General features: G+C 37.2%; 1 protein-coding gene across 1 annotated transcript in view; it reads right to left on the bottom strand.

Annotated features, from left to right (window-relative positions):
* Positions 1-438: 438 nt before the first annotated feature.
* A2M (alpha-2-macroglobulin) overlaps positions 439-18,988 on the bottom strand; it is a 69,408-nt gene continuing 50,858 nt past the window's right edge. Inside the window, exons 23-36 of the mRNA XM_063115760.1 lie at positions 17,688-17,771; positions 17,232-17,408; positions 16,819-16,906; positions 15,860-16,016; positions 15,501-15,575; positions 14,904-15,084; positions 13,007-13,230; positions 11,444-11,662; positions 11,158-11,285; positions 10,200-10,290; positions 9,454-9,522; positions 2,669-2,771; positions 2,182-2,223; positions 439-494 (exon numbers count right to left, since the gene is read on the bottom strand). Coding sequence (XP_062971830.1) covers positions 439-494; positions 2,182-2,223; positions 2,669-2,771; positions 9,454-9,522; positions 10,200-10,290; positions 11,158-11,285; positions 11,444-11,662; positions 13,007-13,230; positions 14,904-15,084; positions 15,501-15,575; positions 15,860-16,016; positions 16,819-16,906; positions 17,232-17,408; positions 17,688-17,771 — 1,694 coding nt within the window. The remainder of the gene's footprint in view (positions 495-2,181; positions 2,224-2,668; positions 2,772-9,453; positions 9,523-10,199; positions 10,291-11,157; positions 11,286-11,443; positions 11,663-13,006; positions 13,231-14,903; positions 15,085-15,500; positions 15,576-15,859; positions 16,017-16,818; positions 16,907-17,231; positions 17,409-17,687; positions 17,772-18,988) is intronic.

The raw sequence follows: 18,988 nt of genomic DNA, 5'->3' as shown, positions 1-18,988 counted from the left end.
GTGTACCCTGTTCTGCACTCTACTTTTTTCTTTTAACAATGTAATCCTGGAGCTATTTCTGCATCAATACATAGAGTGCATCCTCATTCTGTTTTCAGCCACACATTTTGTTATTGTTTAGATGTTTCTCTAATATATCCTCAATTCTTGTTGCATCTTTCATATGGAGAATTATTATGCCCTAATCTGCCAGGATTAACTCTCTATTTATCAATGGGATCTAAGTAAATAAAAAGCCATTTGCTTTTACAAGGTGTCCTCAAATATTCTATTTCTTTCTTTTTGAATTCCTGTCAGAAAAACCCAACATTCCTGGAGGCAAATGGATGCTTCTGACCCACTGGCCTGAAGGGGGGAAAATGGGATTGGTGGTGAAGAACTGTAAGAGAGTAGCACCTTATCATATTTCAAAATAAAATTCAAATAAAATACAAAACTTCACATAAGGCAGACTCTAGCAGATCTCGATCTCATTTCCTGTAATACTGCATATACTTTTGAGGAAAAAAACAAATCTCAGTTTACAAAATCAGATGTGGGAAATACATCACTCTTTAAAATTCTACTTAATTTTAATTCCAAGATTTCCACGCCATTAGGCTGTTGACAAATCCATTTTTAGTTATAATTAAGCCCCTTCTCCAGGATCACGTCGAAATTTGGATCTGATATCTCAAAACTTGAGAAAGTCATTGTATCTCCATTCCATTGTGGTAATGACTAGTTTGTAACACTTAGCACATAATATCATACTGATCCAAAATTGTATCTTTTACTTGGCAGTGAGTTTTTCAGTGAGGAATCCCATTTTATTCAATTTTGTATCATAGCATGGGATATGCCTGGCATATAGTAGGTAATCAGTCCATATTTCAGGAGCTAATCTTCTTGGTCCAAGTGATATAATCAATTTTTGCAATGCATGTACCCTTAAAGTATGTTTTCAGTTATGATCTCCACATGAACAAAGAAAAAGGGACTAGAACTAAATGATAGAATTTATTAAAATCCTGTTGGCTTGTTTCCTTAGCCATATCGATTTCTTTTATGTTCTGTTTCTTGGCTTGGTACTTAATTTGATAGCCAATTATAATGTTTATTAAACCCTGAAACATGTCCTTTCATCCTGGCTCAAGGTTCCAGGAGAAAGATGCTCCAACATAACAGTTTTATTTGGGCATTGAGTCATGCATATTTCTCCTGAGAAAACTTGCTTCTGTATATATCACCCCTTCAACATTTTCAGTCTGTCATCTATTATTGAATCTGAGACCCAAGGTTAACTGACTAATCACTTTTATCAGTCAGTGGCAGATTTTGGTTTAGGTTAGGACACATAACTCCCAATTCAGGTCAAGTCCCAATTAATCAGGCTCCCTTCCAATATAACCTATCCAACTTTGTATTTTCCCTTTAATGTGAAAAGTCTTTTCTCGTCATTTATTTTCTCATAAAAATCTACTTTTTGGCTTTTTCTTACATATTCCCACAACCAGACACACTTTACACTTTCCTAGCACATAATCCAATACTTTCTTCTTTTCCCTGCATCCTCTGCAGGAAGCCTGTTCAGACCAACGTCACTGCAACATTGAAGCCCCTCAGCCCTTGATTGCTATGAATTTTTATCTCAGTATTCTACTGGGAATCATATGGAAATTTAAAAAATGTTTATTAAATAAACGAGGAAACAGTGATAGAGATCCATCAGAAAAAAAGTTTATTAATTGTCTTAGGAGATAAAAAAAAAATGCTTTTCTTCTGTGGAGTCCTGAGAACAGGGATTCTAAAAGCACTTTTCATTCATGTGGTCTTCAAGCATTTCCCTCATCTGTGATATTGGAAAGAAAAGAACGTTAATATAGACTTGGGTTTCCATGAGCAGAGACTATTCCCTCCCTTAGAACTGGGTAGCATAGTGCCTGAGGAAACCCAATTAGTACAGTCGGAAATGAGATCTATTACAGATAATCACTCAAGGAGTAATCCTATGAACTGCCTGAGGTTTGACAAAGTCAGTGGTCCTCTCCAATCAACGTATTTTTTTAAAAAATAATAATATACAGTGTGAGCAGTATGATGTCTATGAAAAATATTTAGCCATAATTTTATGAAGGTGGAAATTTGGGGGACAAGCCAAAGGAGTTATGCCTGCAGTTAGAAGGAGTGTGAATTGCTTACCTTTGCTGCAAGGAGCATTGTATTCAGCAACTGCAAACTCATCTGAAAAAAAACAAAAATCATTACATGAAGTGAGAGGGAAAGCAAATGTCTGTGGAATACAGGTCAACAAAGGAAAATTTGTTGTGAGAAGAACTGTAATATATTGGAAACATCAGCATCATTCATTTGATGTGTTACTCCCTGCCTTATATATTTTTTTCAAATACAGTATATTTTCTTTAACCCCAAACTCCTGAAGGATGGCTCAGATGTTACAATTACTTAAATTTCATATTGTCCTACAGTTGATTTACAGACATTTTGTATTAGTAGTTGCTGTATTTATACAGGGTAGGTACAGAAGACAAAAAGAGGAGAATTAGACTTGATGAAGACAAAGTGAAGTGATGAGAACTTAATGTAATGAAACGCCCTAACACATTTCTCAAATCTAAACTTGGGTGATCGAGAATTTAATTTTCATGTGACAGTTGCTCACACTCACCAGTCTCATAGTAATCATACACTTTCACTATGGCTGGTTTCAGATCTCTTACTGGAATATCTTGCACAACAGTGAAGGACAAGCTCAATGTCTGATTTGACACCTAAAAAGCAAAAAGTAATTAGGTTACTTGCTAGGAAGCTTTCTTCTCTCTTTCAATAAGTTTAAGTATTCATCTATTTTTGGGAAAAAAACAATTTCTCAACTAACAGTACACTACAGCCTCCTTAAATTGTGTAGAAAGCCTTTGGAGTGAATGAAAAATTCCCCAAATTATTTTTTAAATAACTAACACAACACATATGCTTTTATTAATGCCAGCACATGGATCTGTTCATAGGGGGTATATGCTTTTTATTGGTTGATTAGCTATGTCCATTTAAAAATATTTAAGATTTGGGACAGTTTCACTTCTCTATCTTGCAGAAATACTTGTGTAGTCTCAAAGAGGTATACAAAAGGTTGATCACTGAAGGCTTGTTTAAATGTCATACAATTTTAAAAATTATAATTCCCATCAATATAGGCATGAATAAAATATGCTACTACACAAATCTGTGAAATCAGATAGGTTTATTGGTGAATAGGTCTTATTATTTTATGGTTGAAGTTCTTGCTGAAATTAATAGTATTCATCCCTTTTACACTGTTGATGAGGATGTCGATGTAATAATTGACTAATAACCATGGTTACTTCTTTACATCACTCGTACCTTCAAAATAACTTGTGGACATAATGAACACATTTTGTGGAGAATTTATTGCATAAGGGGTTCTAGAAATATTTGTGTACTGATATTATAATAAGCCATTTCTACTTATAATCCCAGGCGAAACATAAAAAAAGGAGAGAACATTCACTGGAATTAATATTAGAATTCTCAAATTTCTGGCATGCAGGTGATGTTTCTAAAATGCACTCATGAGGCCAAGTCAAGCCAGAGAAGCGGAAGATCTGCAGAGACCACATGCCCTGTGGTGCCAGCTCATGACCCAGCAGGTAGGCCTTGCCACTGCTGCCTGACTCCATCCCCAGCCTGGCTGAGTGCAAGCTGATCAGAGAGGCACCCAGCTGGAGAAGTGGAAGATCCACAGAGACCACATGCCCTGCAGTGCCTGTGCGCAACCCAGCAGGTAGGCTTCACCGCCGCCACCTGACTCCATCCCCAGCCCAGCCGAGTGCATGCTGACCAGAGAGGTGTCTCCCCAGAGAGGCCCAAGACCCAAGGCAACCATGCACCCAAGGCACTAGTGGGCAACTGAGCAGACACTGAGGCAGGCATACCAAATTGGCAGCCCCAGCAGCATCCTAGACAGACAATAATGTCAAACCAGTGGACCATGAAATCCCCTGCCACAATGACTAAACATCAAAGGAAAGATACCAGAAATATGAAAAATCAAGAAAGTACACCACCAAAGGGTAATAACTCTCAAGCTCTAGATCCTATAGAACAAGAAGCCCTTGAAATGTCTGACAAGGAATTTCGAGTGATAATTCTAAGGAAACTAAATGAGATACAAGAAAACTCAGCTAGAAATCATGATGAAATGAGGAAAAGTATACAGGACTTGAAAGAAGAAATGTACAATGAAATCAATGCCCTGAAAAAGAATGTAGCAGAGCTGGCCAAGCTGAAGAATTCATTCAACAAAATAAAAAACACAACAGAGAGTTTAACCAGCAGGCTTGCAGAAGCAGAAGAGAGAACTTCTGACCTTGAAGATGGGCTGTTTGAAATAACACAGGCAGATAAAAAAAAGAAAAAAAAAAAAAAAAAGAAAAAGAAAAAGCAATTAAAAGCATTGAAGAAAATCTAAGAGATATCAGACAATCTCAAGTGCTCAAATATCTGAGTCATCAGTATTCCAGAAGGGGAGGAAAAAGGAGATTGCATTGAAAACATATTCAACAAAATAGTGGCAGAAAACTTCCAGGTATAGCAAAAGACACAGATCTTCAGATTCAGGAAGCTCAAAGATCCCCAAACGTATTCAACCCAAAAAGGTCCTCTCCAAGACATGTTATAGTCAAATTGGCAAAACTCAAAGACAAAGAGAGAATCTTAAAAGCTGCAGAGAGAAGCGTCAAATCACCCATAAGGGAGCCCCAAAGAGACTAATATTAGACTTTTCATCACAAACACTAAAAGTCAGAAAGGAACGGGATGACATATTCGAAATAGTAAAAGGTTGAGGGGGAGGGGGGAAGGGAGAAGGGGGAGAGGTTTTGGTGATGGGGAGCAATAATCAGCCACAATGTATATCAACAAAATAAAATAAAAAAAAAAAAGTTAAAGTTATTCAATGATAAAAAAAAAAAAAAACCAAAATAGTAAAAGACAGAGAATGCCAGCCAAGAATACTCTACCCCACAAGGCTATCCTTCGAAATGAAGGGAGAATAGTATATTTCTCAGACAAACAAAAACTGCGGGAGTTCACTACCACATGACCACCTTTACAAGAAATCCTCAAGGGAGTACTTGGTTTGGTACCTGAAAAATAAGTACCACTGTGATAAAAACTCAAGAAAAATCAAAACCCACTAGTAAAATAAAAATGGCAACAATAAAGAGAAAAAAAAAGTTTATCTACAACCCAAGGAACCAACAAATACAGAAGGCAAACAGTAAATCAGAAAGAAAGGAACAAAGGACACTTCAGACATCCAAACAAAAATCACTAAAATGCTAGGAGTAAATCAACACTTTTCAATAACAACTCTTAATGTAAAAGGATTAAATTCCCCAATCAAAAGACACAGACTGGCTGACTGGATTAAAAAGCAGGACCCAACTATATGCTGTCTTCAAGAGACCCACCTCACCTATAAAGACTCACATAGACTGAGAGTGAAAGGATGGACAAAGATTTACTATGCAAACAGAAATGAAAAATGAGCTGGAGTAGCTATTCTTATATCTGATAAAATATACTTTAAACTAAAAGCCATAAAAAGGGACAATAAGAGGAACTACATAATGATAAAAGGATTGATCCATCAAGAAGAGATAACAATCACAAATATATATGCACCCAATGTTGGAGCAGCCAGATTTATAAAGAAAACTCTATTAGACCTAAAGAAGGAAATAGACACTAATACCATAATAGGAGGTGACCTGAACACCCCACTGTCAATATTGGACAGATCATCTAGACAAAGAATCAGCAGAGAAACACAAAATCTAAACAACAGTCTAGACCAATTGAACTTGGCAGATATGTACAGAACATTCCAACCAACAAACTCAGAATATTCATTCTTCTCATCAGCACATGGATCATTCTCCAGGATAGATCATGTTAGGTCACAAATCAAGTCTCAACAAATTCAAAAAGTTGGAATTATCCCATGTATTTTTTCAGACCAAAATGGATTAAAATTAGAAATCAATAACAAACGAAATTCTGGAAACTATACAAGCACATGGAAATTAAACAGCATTCTACTTAATGACATATGGGTTCAAGAAGAAATCAAACAGGAAATCCAAAAATGTATTGAAACTAATGAAAATAATGATACATCATAACAAAACATGTGGGATACTGCAAAAGCAGTACTAAGGGGAAAATTTATTACATTATGGAAAGATGGCAAGTGAACAACCTAATACTTCACCTTAAAGATCTAGAAAAACAAGAACAATCCAAACCTGAAGTCAGCAGATGGAAAGAAATCATTAAGATCAGAGCAGAACTTAATAAAATTGAAACCCCCAAAACAATACAAAAGATCAATGAACCAAAAAGTTGGTTTTTTGAAAAGATAAATAAAATTGACAAAACATTAGCATGGCTAACTAAAAAAAGAAGAGAAGATCCACATAACAAACATTATAAATGAAAAAGGTGATATTACAACTGATTCATCTGAAATACAAAGAATCATTCGAGACTACTATAAAAAACTATATGCCAACAAATGTGAAAATCTGGAGGAAATGGATAAATTTCTGGACACATACAAGCTACCAAAACTGAGCCTAGAAGATGTAGAAAGTCTGAACAGACCAATAACAATAAAGGAGATTGAAGCTGTTATTGGAAGGCTCCCAAGAAAGAAAAGCCCAGGACCAGATGGATTCACAGCAGAATTTTACCAAACATTGAAAGAGGAATTGACACCAGTTCTCTACAAACTATTCCAAAAGATTGAAACAGTGGCCATTTTCCCAAACTCATTCTATGAAGCAAACAACACTCTGATATCAAAACCAGGTAAAGATACAACTAAAAAAGAAAACAACAGGCCAATATCCCTGATGAATATAGATGCAAAAATCCTCAATAAAATACTACCCAACAGAATACAGCAACACATACGTAAAATTATACACCATGATCATGTGGGATTGATCCCATGGATGCAAGGTTGGTTCAACATACGCAAATAAATAAATGTGATACACCATATCAGGAAAATGAAACACAAGGACCATATGATCATCTCTATAGATGCTGAAAAAGCATTTGATAAAATTCAACACTCATTCATGACAAAGACCCTCTATAAGTTAGGTATAGACGGAAAGTATCTCAACATAACCCAAGCCATATATGATAAACCCACTGCCAATATCATCCTGAATGGGGAAAAGCTGAAAGCTTTTCCTTTAAGAACAGGAACTAGACAAGGATGCCCACTCTCACCACTCCTATTCAACATAGTGTTGGAAGTACTAGCCAGAGCAATCAGAGAAGAGAAGGATATGAAGGGCATCCAGATTGGAAAAGATGAAGTCAAGTTGTCCCTCTTTGCAGATGACATGATCCTATGTATCGAACAACCTAAAGCCTCTACAAAAAAACTCCTGGAGTTGATAAATGATTTCAGCAAAGTAGCAGGATACAAAACCAACACACAAAAATCAATAGCATTTCTATTCTCCAATAGTGAACATGCAGAAAGAGAAATCAAGAAAGCTTGTCCATTTACAATAGCCACCAAAAAATTAAAATACTTAGGAATTGAGTTAACCAAGGATGTGAAAAATCTCTGTAAAGAGAACTGCAAACTAGTGCTGAGAGAAATTAAAGAGGACACAAGAAGATGGAAAGATATCCCATGCTCTTGGATTGGAAGAATCAACATTGTGAAAATGTCCATACTACCCAAAGTGAATTACAAATTAAATGCAATCCCTATCAAAATTCCAATGACATTTTTCTCAGAAATGGATAAAACTATCCAGACATTTATATGGAATAACAAAAGACCATGCATAGCCAAAGCAATTCTGAGCAAAAAAAAAAAAAAAAAATAAAGCTGGAGGCATAACACTACCTGACTTTAAACTATACTACAAAGCTATAATAACCAAAACAGCACGGTATTGGCATCAAAACAGACACACGGATCAATGCAATAGAATACATATCCAGAAATCAGCCCACACACCTACAGCCATCTGATCTTTGACAAAGGCACCAAGCCTATACACTGGGGAAGAGACTGCCTCTTCAGCAAACGGTGCTGGGATAACTGGATATTCATATGCAGGAAAATGAAACTAGACCCATACCTCTCATTATATACTAAAATCAACTCAAAATGGATTAAAGAATTAAATATACACCCTGAAACAATAAAACTTCTTAAAGACAACATAGGAGAAACACTTCAGGAAGTAGGACTGGGCACAGACTTCATGAATATGACCCCAAAAGCACGGGCAACCAAAGGAAAAATAAACAAATGGGATTATATCAAACTGAAAAGCTTCTGCACAGCAAAAGAAACAATTAACAGAGTTAAAAGATAACCAACCGAGTGGGAGAAAATATTTGCAAAACATACATCTGACAAAGGATTAATATCCAGAATATACAAGGAACTCAAACAACTTTACAAGAAAAAAACAAGCAACCCAATTAGAAAATGGGCAAAAGAGCTAAGTAGGCATTTCTCTAAGGAAGATATACAAATGGCCAACAGATATATGAAAAAATGTTCAACATCATTCAGCATCCCGGAAATGCATATCAAAAGTACATGAGATACCATCTCACCCCAGTTAGGATGGCTAAAATCCAAAAGACTCTGAACGATGAATGCTGGCAAAGTTGTGGCGGAAAAGGAACTCTCATACATTGTTGGTGGGACTGCAAAATGGTGCAGCCTCTATGGAAAATGGTATGGAGGTTCCTCAAACAATTGCAGATAGATCTACCATATGACCCAGCTATCCCAGTGCTGGGAATATACCCAGAGGAATGGAAATCATCAAGTTGATGGTATACCTGTTCCCCAATGTTCATTGCAGCACTCTTTACAATAGCCAAGAGTTGGAACCAGCCCAAATGCCCATCATCAGATGAGTGGATACGGAAACTGTGGTACATCTACACAATGGAATACTACTCTGGTATAAAAACAAATGAAATACTGCCATTTGCAATGACATGGATGGCCCTAGAGAGAATTATATTAAGTGAAACAAGTCAGGCACAGAAAGAGAAATACCACATGTTCTCACTTATTGGTGGGAGCTAAATATAAATAAATAAATACACAAACAACCTGGGATGGGGGGAGGGAAGAAGGCACAACAATTATAATTCCTTGAAGTTGATACGACAAGCGAACAGAAAGGACATTGTTGGGAGGGAGTGGGGAGACGGAGAGGGGAGGGAGGTTTTGGTAATGGGCCACAATCATCAACCCCATTGTATATTGACAAAATAAAATAAAATAAAAATGCATTCACTCACTTCCCAGATGGCTCCCTTAAAAGGAGTATAATCTCTATTTTTTAACTGGACTGGCAGAGCTCTCACCTTATCCAGGTAAATCAAGACATGGTTGTTGCTGACTTCTGTCCGGCTCACATGGTTAGATCCTTCAAGCTGTATAAAATTAAGCACCACAAATGTTAATAAATAGATGAAACCCCTGGGAGATCCTGAGAAAAAAATATTTTTTTATTACCAACATAAGCCTGAGGGTGGAATTTCTTCAAATCCTTTTTGAAAGTAAAGACATAATGTAGTAAAGTTAAAAATGAAAGGTAATTTGGATGAAGGGTTTAATATTCATATGACACATGACCTATATGATTTATCTGAAGGAAAGGAAACTAAATGTCCTAAACTTGGGAATTCCTCAAATTTCAAGTTTCAATTCACTTTCTATTCCTCACAGAGGTGTTTTCTCAAGTCTCATTTTTCTCTTACCTTCTATAATGCCTACCGTTTGTCCATCAGTCATTTTCATATTTTTTCACATTTATATGCTTTTCACATTTATCAGAGTCTACGCTCTGTGAAAGCAGGAACCTGGTTCCATTTTTTTTTCTAGTAGTCATGGCTCCTAGCAGAGTGCTGTGCACAGGGCGGGCACTCCTACAAACACGCTCAATCATGTTTCTGAGTCTAGGGAAAGTATTAGTCTTTCAAAGAGGTTGATTTAATAATGTTTTAATATTAGTATTGTCTTAGTCTTATGACATATAAGTCTATATGTCTGATGGGGATACATAAGACGTTAAGTAGAACAGAGTATCCAGGACTTATACTAAATCTACCATTTTCACTGTTGGTTTCAGGGGAATGAAACCAGACACCATCATCACATCAGCGATCGCCATGTTGGAGGTAGGACGGCTCCCGGCATAGCTGAAGATCCAGAAAAGGAAGTCGTTAGAGTTTTCTATGTTATTAAATATTCTCTTTTTCTATGTTCACATGAAGTACTCAACAGCTTTAAGAGGTACACATAAGTCTCCCCAAATATCCTACCCCAGTGATTTGGAAAACTGACTGTGCAGAAGAAATTTTATGGAGCCTATTCAAGCCACAGAGACCAGGCCTACTGATGAATCGGAATTTCAAGTGTGTAGACTCTGAGGGTCTGCATTTTAAAAAAGCTCTACAAATGATGCATGAACTGGAGACCTCTAATCTATGCCAGTTATTTACTACCTATACTTTATCTTAATTTTTTTCCTAAATAGTATCCCCAACCAAGTTATAATATTCTTGTGAACAGATACTTTTTGTAAGACCTGCAGCTATTTGAATATTGCTGTATATAATTTCCCCCCCAAATTAGTTATATTGGGTATAACCTAAGATTTATTTATTGCCAGTGGGAATTCTAAGAGTCACTACTTCCTACTATTCAAGCTCTTTCAAAAGTTCTCCATCTCTGTCCTGAATAGAACAAGAATATTATAGGATTTCATTGCATTAGAAGGAATTCAAGTCAGAAGCAAGGGGTAATATTCTTTGTTTAGTTATTATTGAGGAGAATTATTAACCTTTAAATAATGACTTTGGACAACAATAGATCCTGAAGGCAGAGGATGGGCAATGTAAACCCCATTGTTTATAAATTTTACGTATGAATATTAACAGAATACGTTGCTTTTAAAGCAAATGTAGTACAAGCATTTACTGTCATACTGCTTTACGTAGTGAGGAGTTTCAGTAAGAAGATTGATTGCTAATCCAGAATTAGGTGATATAGTCAGAAGGTCTTACCTGACATTCAGTGAAACCTGGAAGTTGGTGTGGTCTTTGGGTCCATCACAAGTTTGGGGCACAGTCTGCACCACTAAAGCAAATGGGAAATCTTCCTTTTCTGGGAGAATGTTGTATTTCAAGGATGTCTATGGAACATTAAAGACAAAAATTTGTTTTTCTCCCTTCCTCAGAATTCCTTTCAACTTTCTCACTCTTTCTCTGATTCGCCCCGTTGCTGGCTGTGTTGGGACTTTTCAGTGAGAATAGTTACAGTACACTGCCCTCATCTGTCCGAGAGTCTCACCTGGATGTAGACACATCCTTCTCCTGTCACTCTTGCACTGTACTCCCCAGGCACCTTTGGCAATGAGACCTGCTGTAGTAACAGGCGGTTGTGGTCGTCCACTTGGAATTTTGTGGAAAATGTTTCTGAAGACTGGATGGTCACCTGTGCAGCCTTCCCAGTTCTGGTAAAAGTGGCTGCTCCATATTTGGACAAAGCATAGAGAGCCACCACGGTGTCCTGAAAGAGATGAGTGAGAGAACCTGCTTAGGTATAATAACCCTCTGAGGACTGAGATATTCTCCAAAGACCCATATAAGCTGCTACAAAGGGGCCTTAATTTCCTATTTCCCTCTCTACTTAAATATTGTAGCTCTAATTTCAAGATTGATTATAATCTTTAGATAGATGACAGAACCATAATACTCTTATTCACATTGGACCGTATGCCCTAGAGGTTTATTTTATTTATCAGAAAATTGATTGCTTTTTTCTCTATAAATATATGTAGGATATGGAATGTGGAAAATGTATGTTAATGGTAATCATTTATTAGCATCAGCTATCTGCCTTAGATGTCTTTCTTGACAACTGTGGTCATTTCTGCCACCACCTAAACAAAGTTCAGTCTACTCTGCCTGGCTGCTGAGGCGGGAGTCCTGAGAGAACCCACTGTCCTCTGCAGCCATGATCAGGGTCATGCTTCAGTTTCTCCAAAGAAAATAAAAGGCAAATATTATAATTATTTTCTTGATCTAATGGCATTTTTATTTGGTGCTCCCTTTTTATTGAAATATTATCTGTGCCCAGTGGATTCTCCCTAAATGCCATATTCTCAGTACTCATCAACAATGAAGCTGGATGACATCCAAAATGAATGGTAACTATCTTCATAAAATTATTTAGTTCTTTTCATTCATATGGAAGGATAAGTGATTAAATACAATGAAGAAAGAATGGCATGCATCTAGTCACTTTCTATTCTCTTTTAAGGTTGTATATGCTGACACCTAAATTCTCTGAAGATAAAGTTTCCTGCTGTGCACATATTGATGAATTGTTTAGATACATGATTATATGGTTAGGCTCAGGAGGTTGGGTGAATAATGACAGCTCTTTACACTCCTGATGAACAAATGTTGGTGTATTAAGAGGTGGATAAGGGACACATGAAGTGTGTCAGCTTTAAAAGATGCCAGCTAAGGGGGACCCAAGAATGCAAAGATTTGTAAGGAGAGACTGTGAGTTTTGTGTATAGTTCCTGGAAATAACTTAAAAGTCTCTTAGAACTTCCAGAAGAATGGTAGGAAATTTTTTCTTCATTCTGCTGGTGCCCCACTGCTCCTTTAGGGAGCGAGAGTTGCTGCTGGAGGCAGGAGACTGCATAACAACACAGGGATGGGGTGCCAGAACTCTACACAGTTTCTTTTCAGCCCTCGTTGACTTTGATTTTCTCATTATCCCTGAATACTCATAACCTTTTCCTCATTTCAGATTATTGTCATCTTCATTTTTTCTTTTTGTATGTGTTTGTATTTTGTTCAAACCTTTTGCCAGAGTAAAACGTTCCGGCGAATCACTGACCTGGGTGGAGGAGAAGCCGCCATGGGAATTCTGCTGCTTTGTGACCCATTTCACAGCGTGCGTTGCGGAATTCAGGTCCTCTGAGCTTGGGGCTGGCTGGGCCGTGAGGTAAGCCAGGAGCACATAGGACGTCATCTCCACCTCAGCAGAAGGAGCCTGCGGCTGATAAACATGCCCTTCTGGTGCCCTGGGTTTCTGAGGTCGTGTCCAGTGGATAGAATTATCTGGGCGTGAGAAAAAAATATTTATAATTGACTATATATTTATATTAAATTTTAGTTGAAAGTACCCAAGCCAGAGCTGAAGTGAAGGTTGTATTCCAGCTACAATCTTCCTAACGTTATATAGATGCTTTTCCTTTTATGTCATCTGAACTTGGTGTGTTTCAGATCAGCTAAGGCAAGTAAAGTTGCTGGAGTCTGATGCCTATACGTATCTGTGTTTTTAAATAGTTGCTACAACTGGGTTGGTGGGAGGAAGAAATGGCAGGAGCAAGTTCTCTCACTGCTTATGGCTCTTTCCTCGTTCTGATGTTATTCTCATTTGGAGTTTGTTAAATTTCTTATAAATCCCATTCTTAGTGGTTTCTTGTGAGGATCACAGATCACACGAGATTCTAGAGTTTGCACTCATTTGATTGGAAAAAACAATAGTAACAGCTGATGTGCTTAGCCTACTGATCCATCATTATGCTTCTTGAAGTCTAACTAAGGGAAACTCGTGCACGTGCACAGGGAGACAGGTACGAGGGTACTCACTGCAGCATTGTTTGTAATAATGAGAAAAGATCCATGAGGAGAAATCTGATATATAAATTATGACCTATTTATAGACTGTAATATGTTATGCAGCAGTGAAAATTAATGAACTAAGAGCTACAGACACTGGTATAGGGGACTCTAAACATAATATTGAAATTAAAAAATAAAAGGAAAACAAACAAAAAACCAAACTGCTGAAATATCCTAAAAATATAATACTGCTTATCTAAAGATGAAAAACATGTACAAATTCTGACTATTATTTAAGGATACATATACAGCAAAAACATAAAGAAATCGATGGAAAAGGTAGTGACAAGTTCAGGACAATGGTTACTTCTGCGAATGGAAGTGGTACTCGGGAGATTTTTCCTGCGTTGGTGATATTTTGTATCTTAAGTTGGGAAGGAGTTATATGGGTGTTTGCTAGTGACTTTTTATGCCTTTTTATATATATGTAATATTTACCAGTACATTAAAAAATAATTAATGGCACAGTCAAAGGAGAAAGGTAGAATGCATTTTATCGGACATCTTATCATTTGCATTTTATTTTCTATTTTTTCAACCCCTTTTATAGACCGTGGTATATGTAGAAGTATTGTGTAAATATGAATAGATTGGTCAACATTATTAATCTTGTGAAATGAGCTTTCCTTATATTGAAGATGATATGATTCACCAGGTAAGGCTTGGATACATATTAAGAACTGATATCTTAGTAATAATTAGTACTTTTCTAGCATTTACTATGTGCCATATGCTCTACCAAGTGTTTCATGTGCATTAACTCATTTTACACAGCAACCCTATGAAGTACATACTATTATTATCCCCATTTTGCTGATGAAGGAACTGAAACATAGACAAGTTAATGACTTGCCCGAAATCACATAGGTAGTATGTTTTGGAGCTAGTCTACAGGGGCTAAGCTTCTCACTACTGCATTATACTGCCTCTTATCCTTTGATGTCTGGTTTGATTAAGAAATCTTGGATTTTATAAAAATATGATATGGACAAAATATATATGATATACATGAAAGAAGACAGGGGATGGGTTCACAGGAGGTAGGAGTAGGGGGTTCTTGATATAGAGAATATGGGACAGGAGAAAGAGCTCAGGTGTGCTCTCACCTTCTTTCACAGCTTCCTCCTCAAGTGATTTCAGTATCTCTTTCCTCTTGTCCTGGTCACCTGCCAGGGCAAAAGCATAGGCCAGCAGTGCCTTGGTGTAGACATGGCTGCCATGGGCCACTTTCTGTGTTGTCTTCCAGGCTGACTCCAGGCAGAACAGGGCATTGCGGACAACAGGGTGCTGTGAAAAGAGAACAGGAAGAGAACTGAGCTATGTGCACAGGGGTGCTAGCATTCTGGGTAAACACACAGATCATAGCACAGGAGATAAAGAAGTTTTTCAAATGATTTTACACATCTGTTTCTCATTCTTATGGATAGATAGAAAAATATTTTTGATGTGTTATTCTCATATTCAAAAGACATATCTTTAGAATTCTTCTTTTGAGGGGAAAAAGTAGGGGAGAAATAGCCACTGGGAAAGTGTAAACCTTTCTTAATGGATTGACCAAATTCTCCATTGATCTGGGAAGCATTGGCATTGCACAGAGGGGAAACTGACACTTGGCATTTAGTAAAGTAGTGTTTCAGACAGCAGGTCAGCAGTTTTGTTGCATACAGAATTGTTCTTCAGCAGGGACGTACGGTGGTACCTACAGTGACTGTGAGAGGAATCTCCAGAAGGGCAATGGTGATATAGGCAGAAAGAGTCACTTCATCTTCTACTCCTCCCTGTGAAGATGAGAAAGACAGGAGATTTGAGTAATTCAACTTCTAAGAATTCTCTTAATCAGTGCTTTCCACGCTGCTGTGTCATGAAGTTTATCCTCACCCATATCCATCCCCATGGAGCAATGTGTCACCACTAACCTAAGTGTCATTCTTTCTTTCGTGGTGCTATCCAGGTTTTACTTTCCTCTGATACATTCCCTTAGGCATTTCTATATTATTACTTCCTTTCTCATCCTTGTGGATATCATAATGGACAAATCAAAACTAACACCAGAATGGTTCACCTTCATGGCGTTGTTGAGCAGTGACCCAGAGCTCTTGAAACAGCCATTGTCCTTCTGCTTTTGGGAGAGCCAGGTGAGGGCCTGGGTAACGTGTGCTTCATCGATGTAGATATATGCTCGAGCCTGGGCAAAAGTCTTCAGCACAAAGGCTGTGAGCCTGAGCGGGGAGGAAGTCATGATGGTATCTATGGTATTACAATGGTTTTGTAGCCACTTCACAGCAAGGGGCTTTATATGACACTTCTTACATTGATGTGAGTCATCTAACAGGAATTCTTGTGTCCTTAGGTTGCCTAACGCCTTTAGTCTCCTTGATTAACCTTCTAGATCTAGTATTTCCTTGCAGACTCACTTTCCCTTTATCACAGGGAGTATAAGTACTTCTACCATTGATTTTTCTTAGTTATTTGGGCAAGGGTTAAATCTCTTTTTTCTTTAGAGATTTCCTTTTGTGAATGATGGAATCTTCTCATGTGCACCTACTGAGATTTGATGCAATAACTCCTGCTAATGTTGTGTTGCCTTGGGGATCTTAAAAAATAATGTTTCATATCACTGTCTCCCTCTAAATTTTTTCCTCCTGTTAATAAATTTATTCTAAGTTAAGATGAATATGATCTAAAAAATATAACATAAGCTGAAGTTAACATAGTTTATCTGGAAGTTATACCATATGTTCACTGGTCATAAAATTTAAAAACTCATGGTTATGAGAGCTATTTCAGAAAGAATACCTTGGCATATTATTAAGAGGATTAATTCTGGGAACAAGTCTACCACAAATATATTTCAATTTCAGCTTTTCTGCTTGTTATCTTGCTAATCTTGATGTATTTATCAGTATAACCAACTACATGTCTAGTAACATATCTAATAGGGTTGCTGTGAATATAATTGTGTTAATACACACACAAGACATGGCACAAAAATAGGAGCTCAAAAAATTGTCCTTCCCTTACCAGGTATTGCCCTTGTTCCTGCTATGTTTCTCCCCAAAGGTGCTGTAGGAGCCATCAGAGTGCTTGTAATTCAACTGTCTCTGGTAACCTGGAATGGAAGATTAATGAAACATGACAGATTAATGTGCATACTGAAGCCAGAGAAATGTCTGAAATGCCTTGGCCTCTCTTGTGACCATTCCCAAATTTTGCTGACATAAGGTTCTGACACAAAGTTCTGAGCCTTAAACATCTTGTTGGAGGTTGGAGAGTGGAGAGTTTCCATGGAATTAACAGTTATAGTATTCTTACCATAGTAGCTATTATAGTGAGATAAGCTAATGTGTCATAGTATTGATAAATAACTCAAGCCTATTTGGAAATATAGTTGAAACAGCACTGTCAAGTCTCCACTCACTCATTCAATCACTCACCAGTGTTGAGATATCCAATGGCCTTAGACTTGATCTCTGGAGTCAGCTGCTGTGTTTCATTTAGATAATCCAGAACATAGATGTTAGGAGCAAAGAGGACCATATTCTGTTCTCCACAACCAAAGGGCATCTGGAGGAGTTTCTGTGTATCTTGCATGGCAGAGCCTAATATGTCTCCTAGGGAATGAAAGAGATGGGAAGCCATAAAGCTTAGAAATTATAATCTATCAGAATCATTAAGAAGAAATGAATAATTAGCTGAGCTAAGAAGAAATGAAGATTTATAGGAAGGGTGAGTCTCCCAGGGACAGAGGTATGATTGGAAGCAATACACAAGCCCAAGGAAGGAGGGAGAAAGAAGGTAAAATTATAGCTGTTATTTTGAGTAAATGTTTATAAAAAAGAAATATAGTAGGAGCTGTTAATGCGCAAATACACTAGGGTCTGGAGACTCACCCAAAACTGAGACAGAGGCTCGGGCAGATTCTTCTACCACATTTGGTGGCAGCTTCAGGAGTATTTGTTCAGATACTTCAGCACCTAGAGAAACAAATCAGCCGTATAAAAATTATTTATGCAATATATCTTTCTGGAGCGCTCTATGATCCAGAAACCAGAACTATGTCTTACACCTAAATTCCTTTTGAAAAACTATCACTCTCTTAATAGAACAGTATTTTCATATCTCAAACATGGGCTACTGGAATTCTGAAATTTCCAGAATTTTTTCCCCAACCATCTTTTTCCCCATGTGTAGAGGTGAATTACAAAAAAAGACAATGAAGTGATAAGAGCTTGATGATGATGTGATTCAGGTGCAATTATCCCATGGCTAACGCAAGATGGTTATTACAAGATGATCTATTTAGTGCCTTCCCTCAACTTCCTTACTCAACAGCTGCATGGGAGAAAAACCAGCAAAGCCCTGTATGTATACATAAGCAAAAGAAAAATTCCTCAAAAGGTCCTGAATTCTAAAACAATGTTATATCCTTTCTTCAGTCAAATTTCATCAGATATGAAGATAGTGTTTTTGTGAAAGATTCATAAAATGGGGGTAGAGAGGTGAAGATGGACAGTATTCGACACATTGAAAATAAAATAATTACTAGTGATGAACATACATATACTTCCATTTTAATCTTGGTGAATTATGGTAAAGATGGAAATGAGAGAAGTGTAGTATTTATTTTTGTACTGCATCCTTTCCTAGTACAATTAATATTAAAACTTTTGTGAGAAGGCAGATGCCATAAACAAAGTTATAAGACAAATGATCGAGTGAAATATTTTGACTAATTAAAATAATTGTTACTGATGAACATATATTTACTGTCATTTTAATTTTTGTGAACTATATAAAGATGAAGTATGTGTATTATTTATCTTTCTTCCTTCATAAAATTAATATTAAAAATTTTTTAAGAGAACAAATGTGACCTGAGTGAGCTCTGGAGGGGCTTGCAGGCCCCATTGAACCACTGTGTGGGCTGCCCAAGTGAGTGCATGTAGGACCTGTGCACTAACTAGCCAGGGCAGCTCACTGCATACTCAACTGCATTGAAGAAAGAAGAGTCACCAGCAGAACCTACAAATAGAGAAGGAAGTCTTCCCCCTCATAACACACTCCAGAGTGATAGAAAAATTAAGTGTTCTACCAGCTGACCAAACATCAGCATAGAAATACTAGAACTACAAAGAACAAGAAGATATGACACCACCAAAGGAATATGGTAATTCTCAAGTACCAAACCCCA

This window comes from Cynocephalus volans, chromosome 12 (assembly GCF_027409185.1).
Source record: "Cynocephalus volans isolate mCynVol1 chromosome 12, mCynVol1.pri, whole genome shotgun sequence".
NCBI classification, from domain to species: domain Eukaryota; kingdom Metazoa; phylum Chordata; class Mammalia; order Dermoptera; family Cynocephalidae; genus Cynocephalus; species Cynocephalus volans.
Note: the sequence above shows the minus strand (reverse complement) of the source record. Positions and strands in the feature narration are given on the sequence as shown.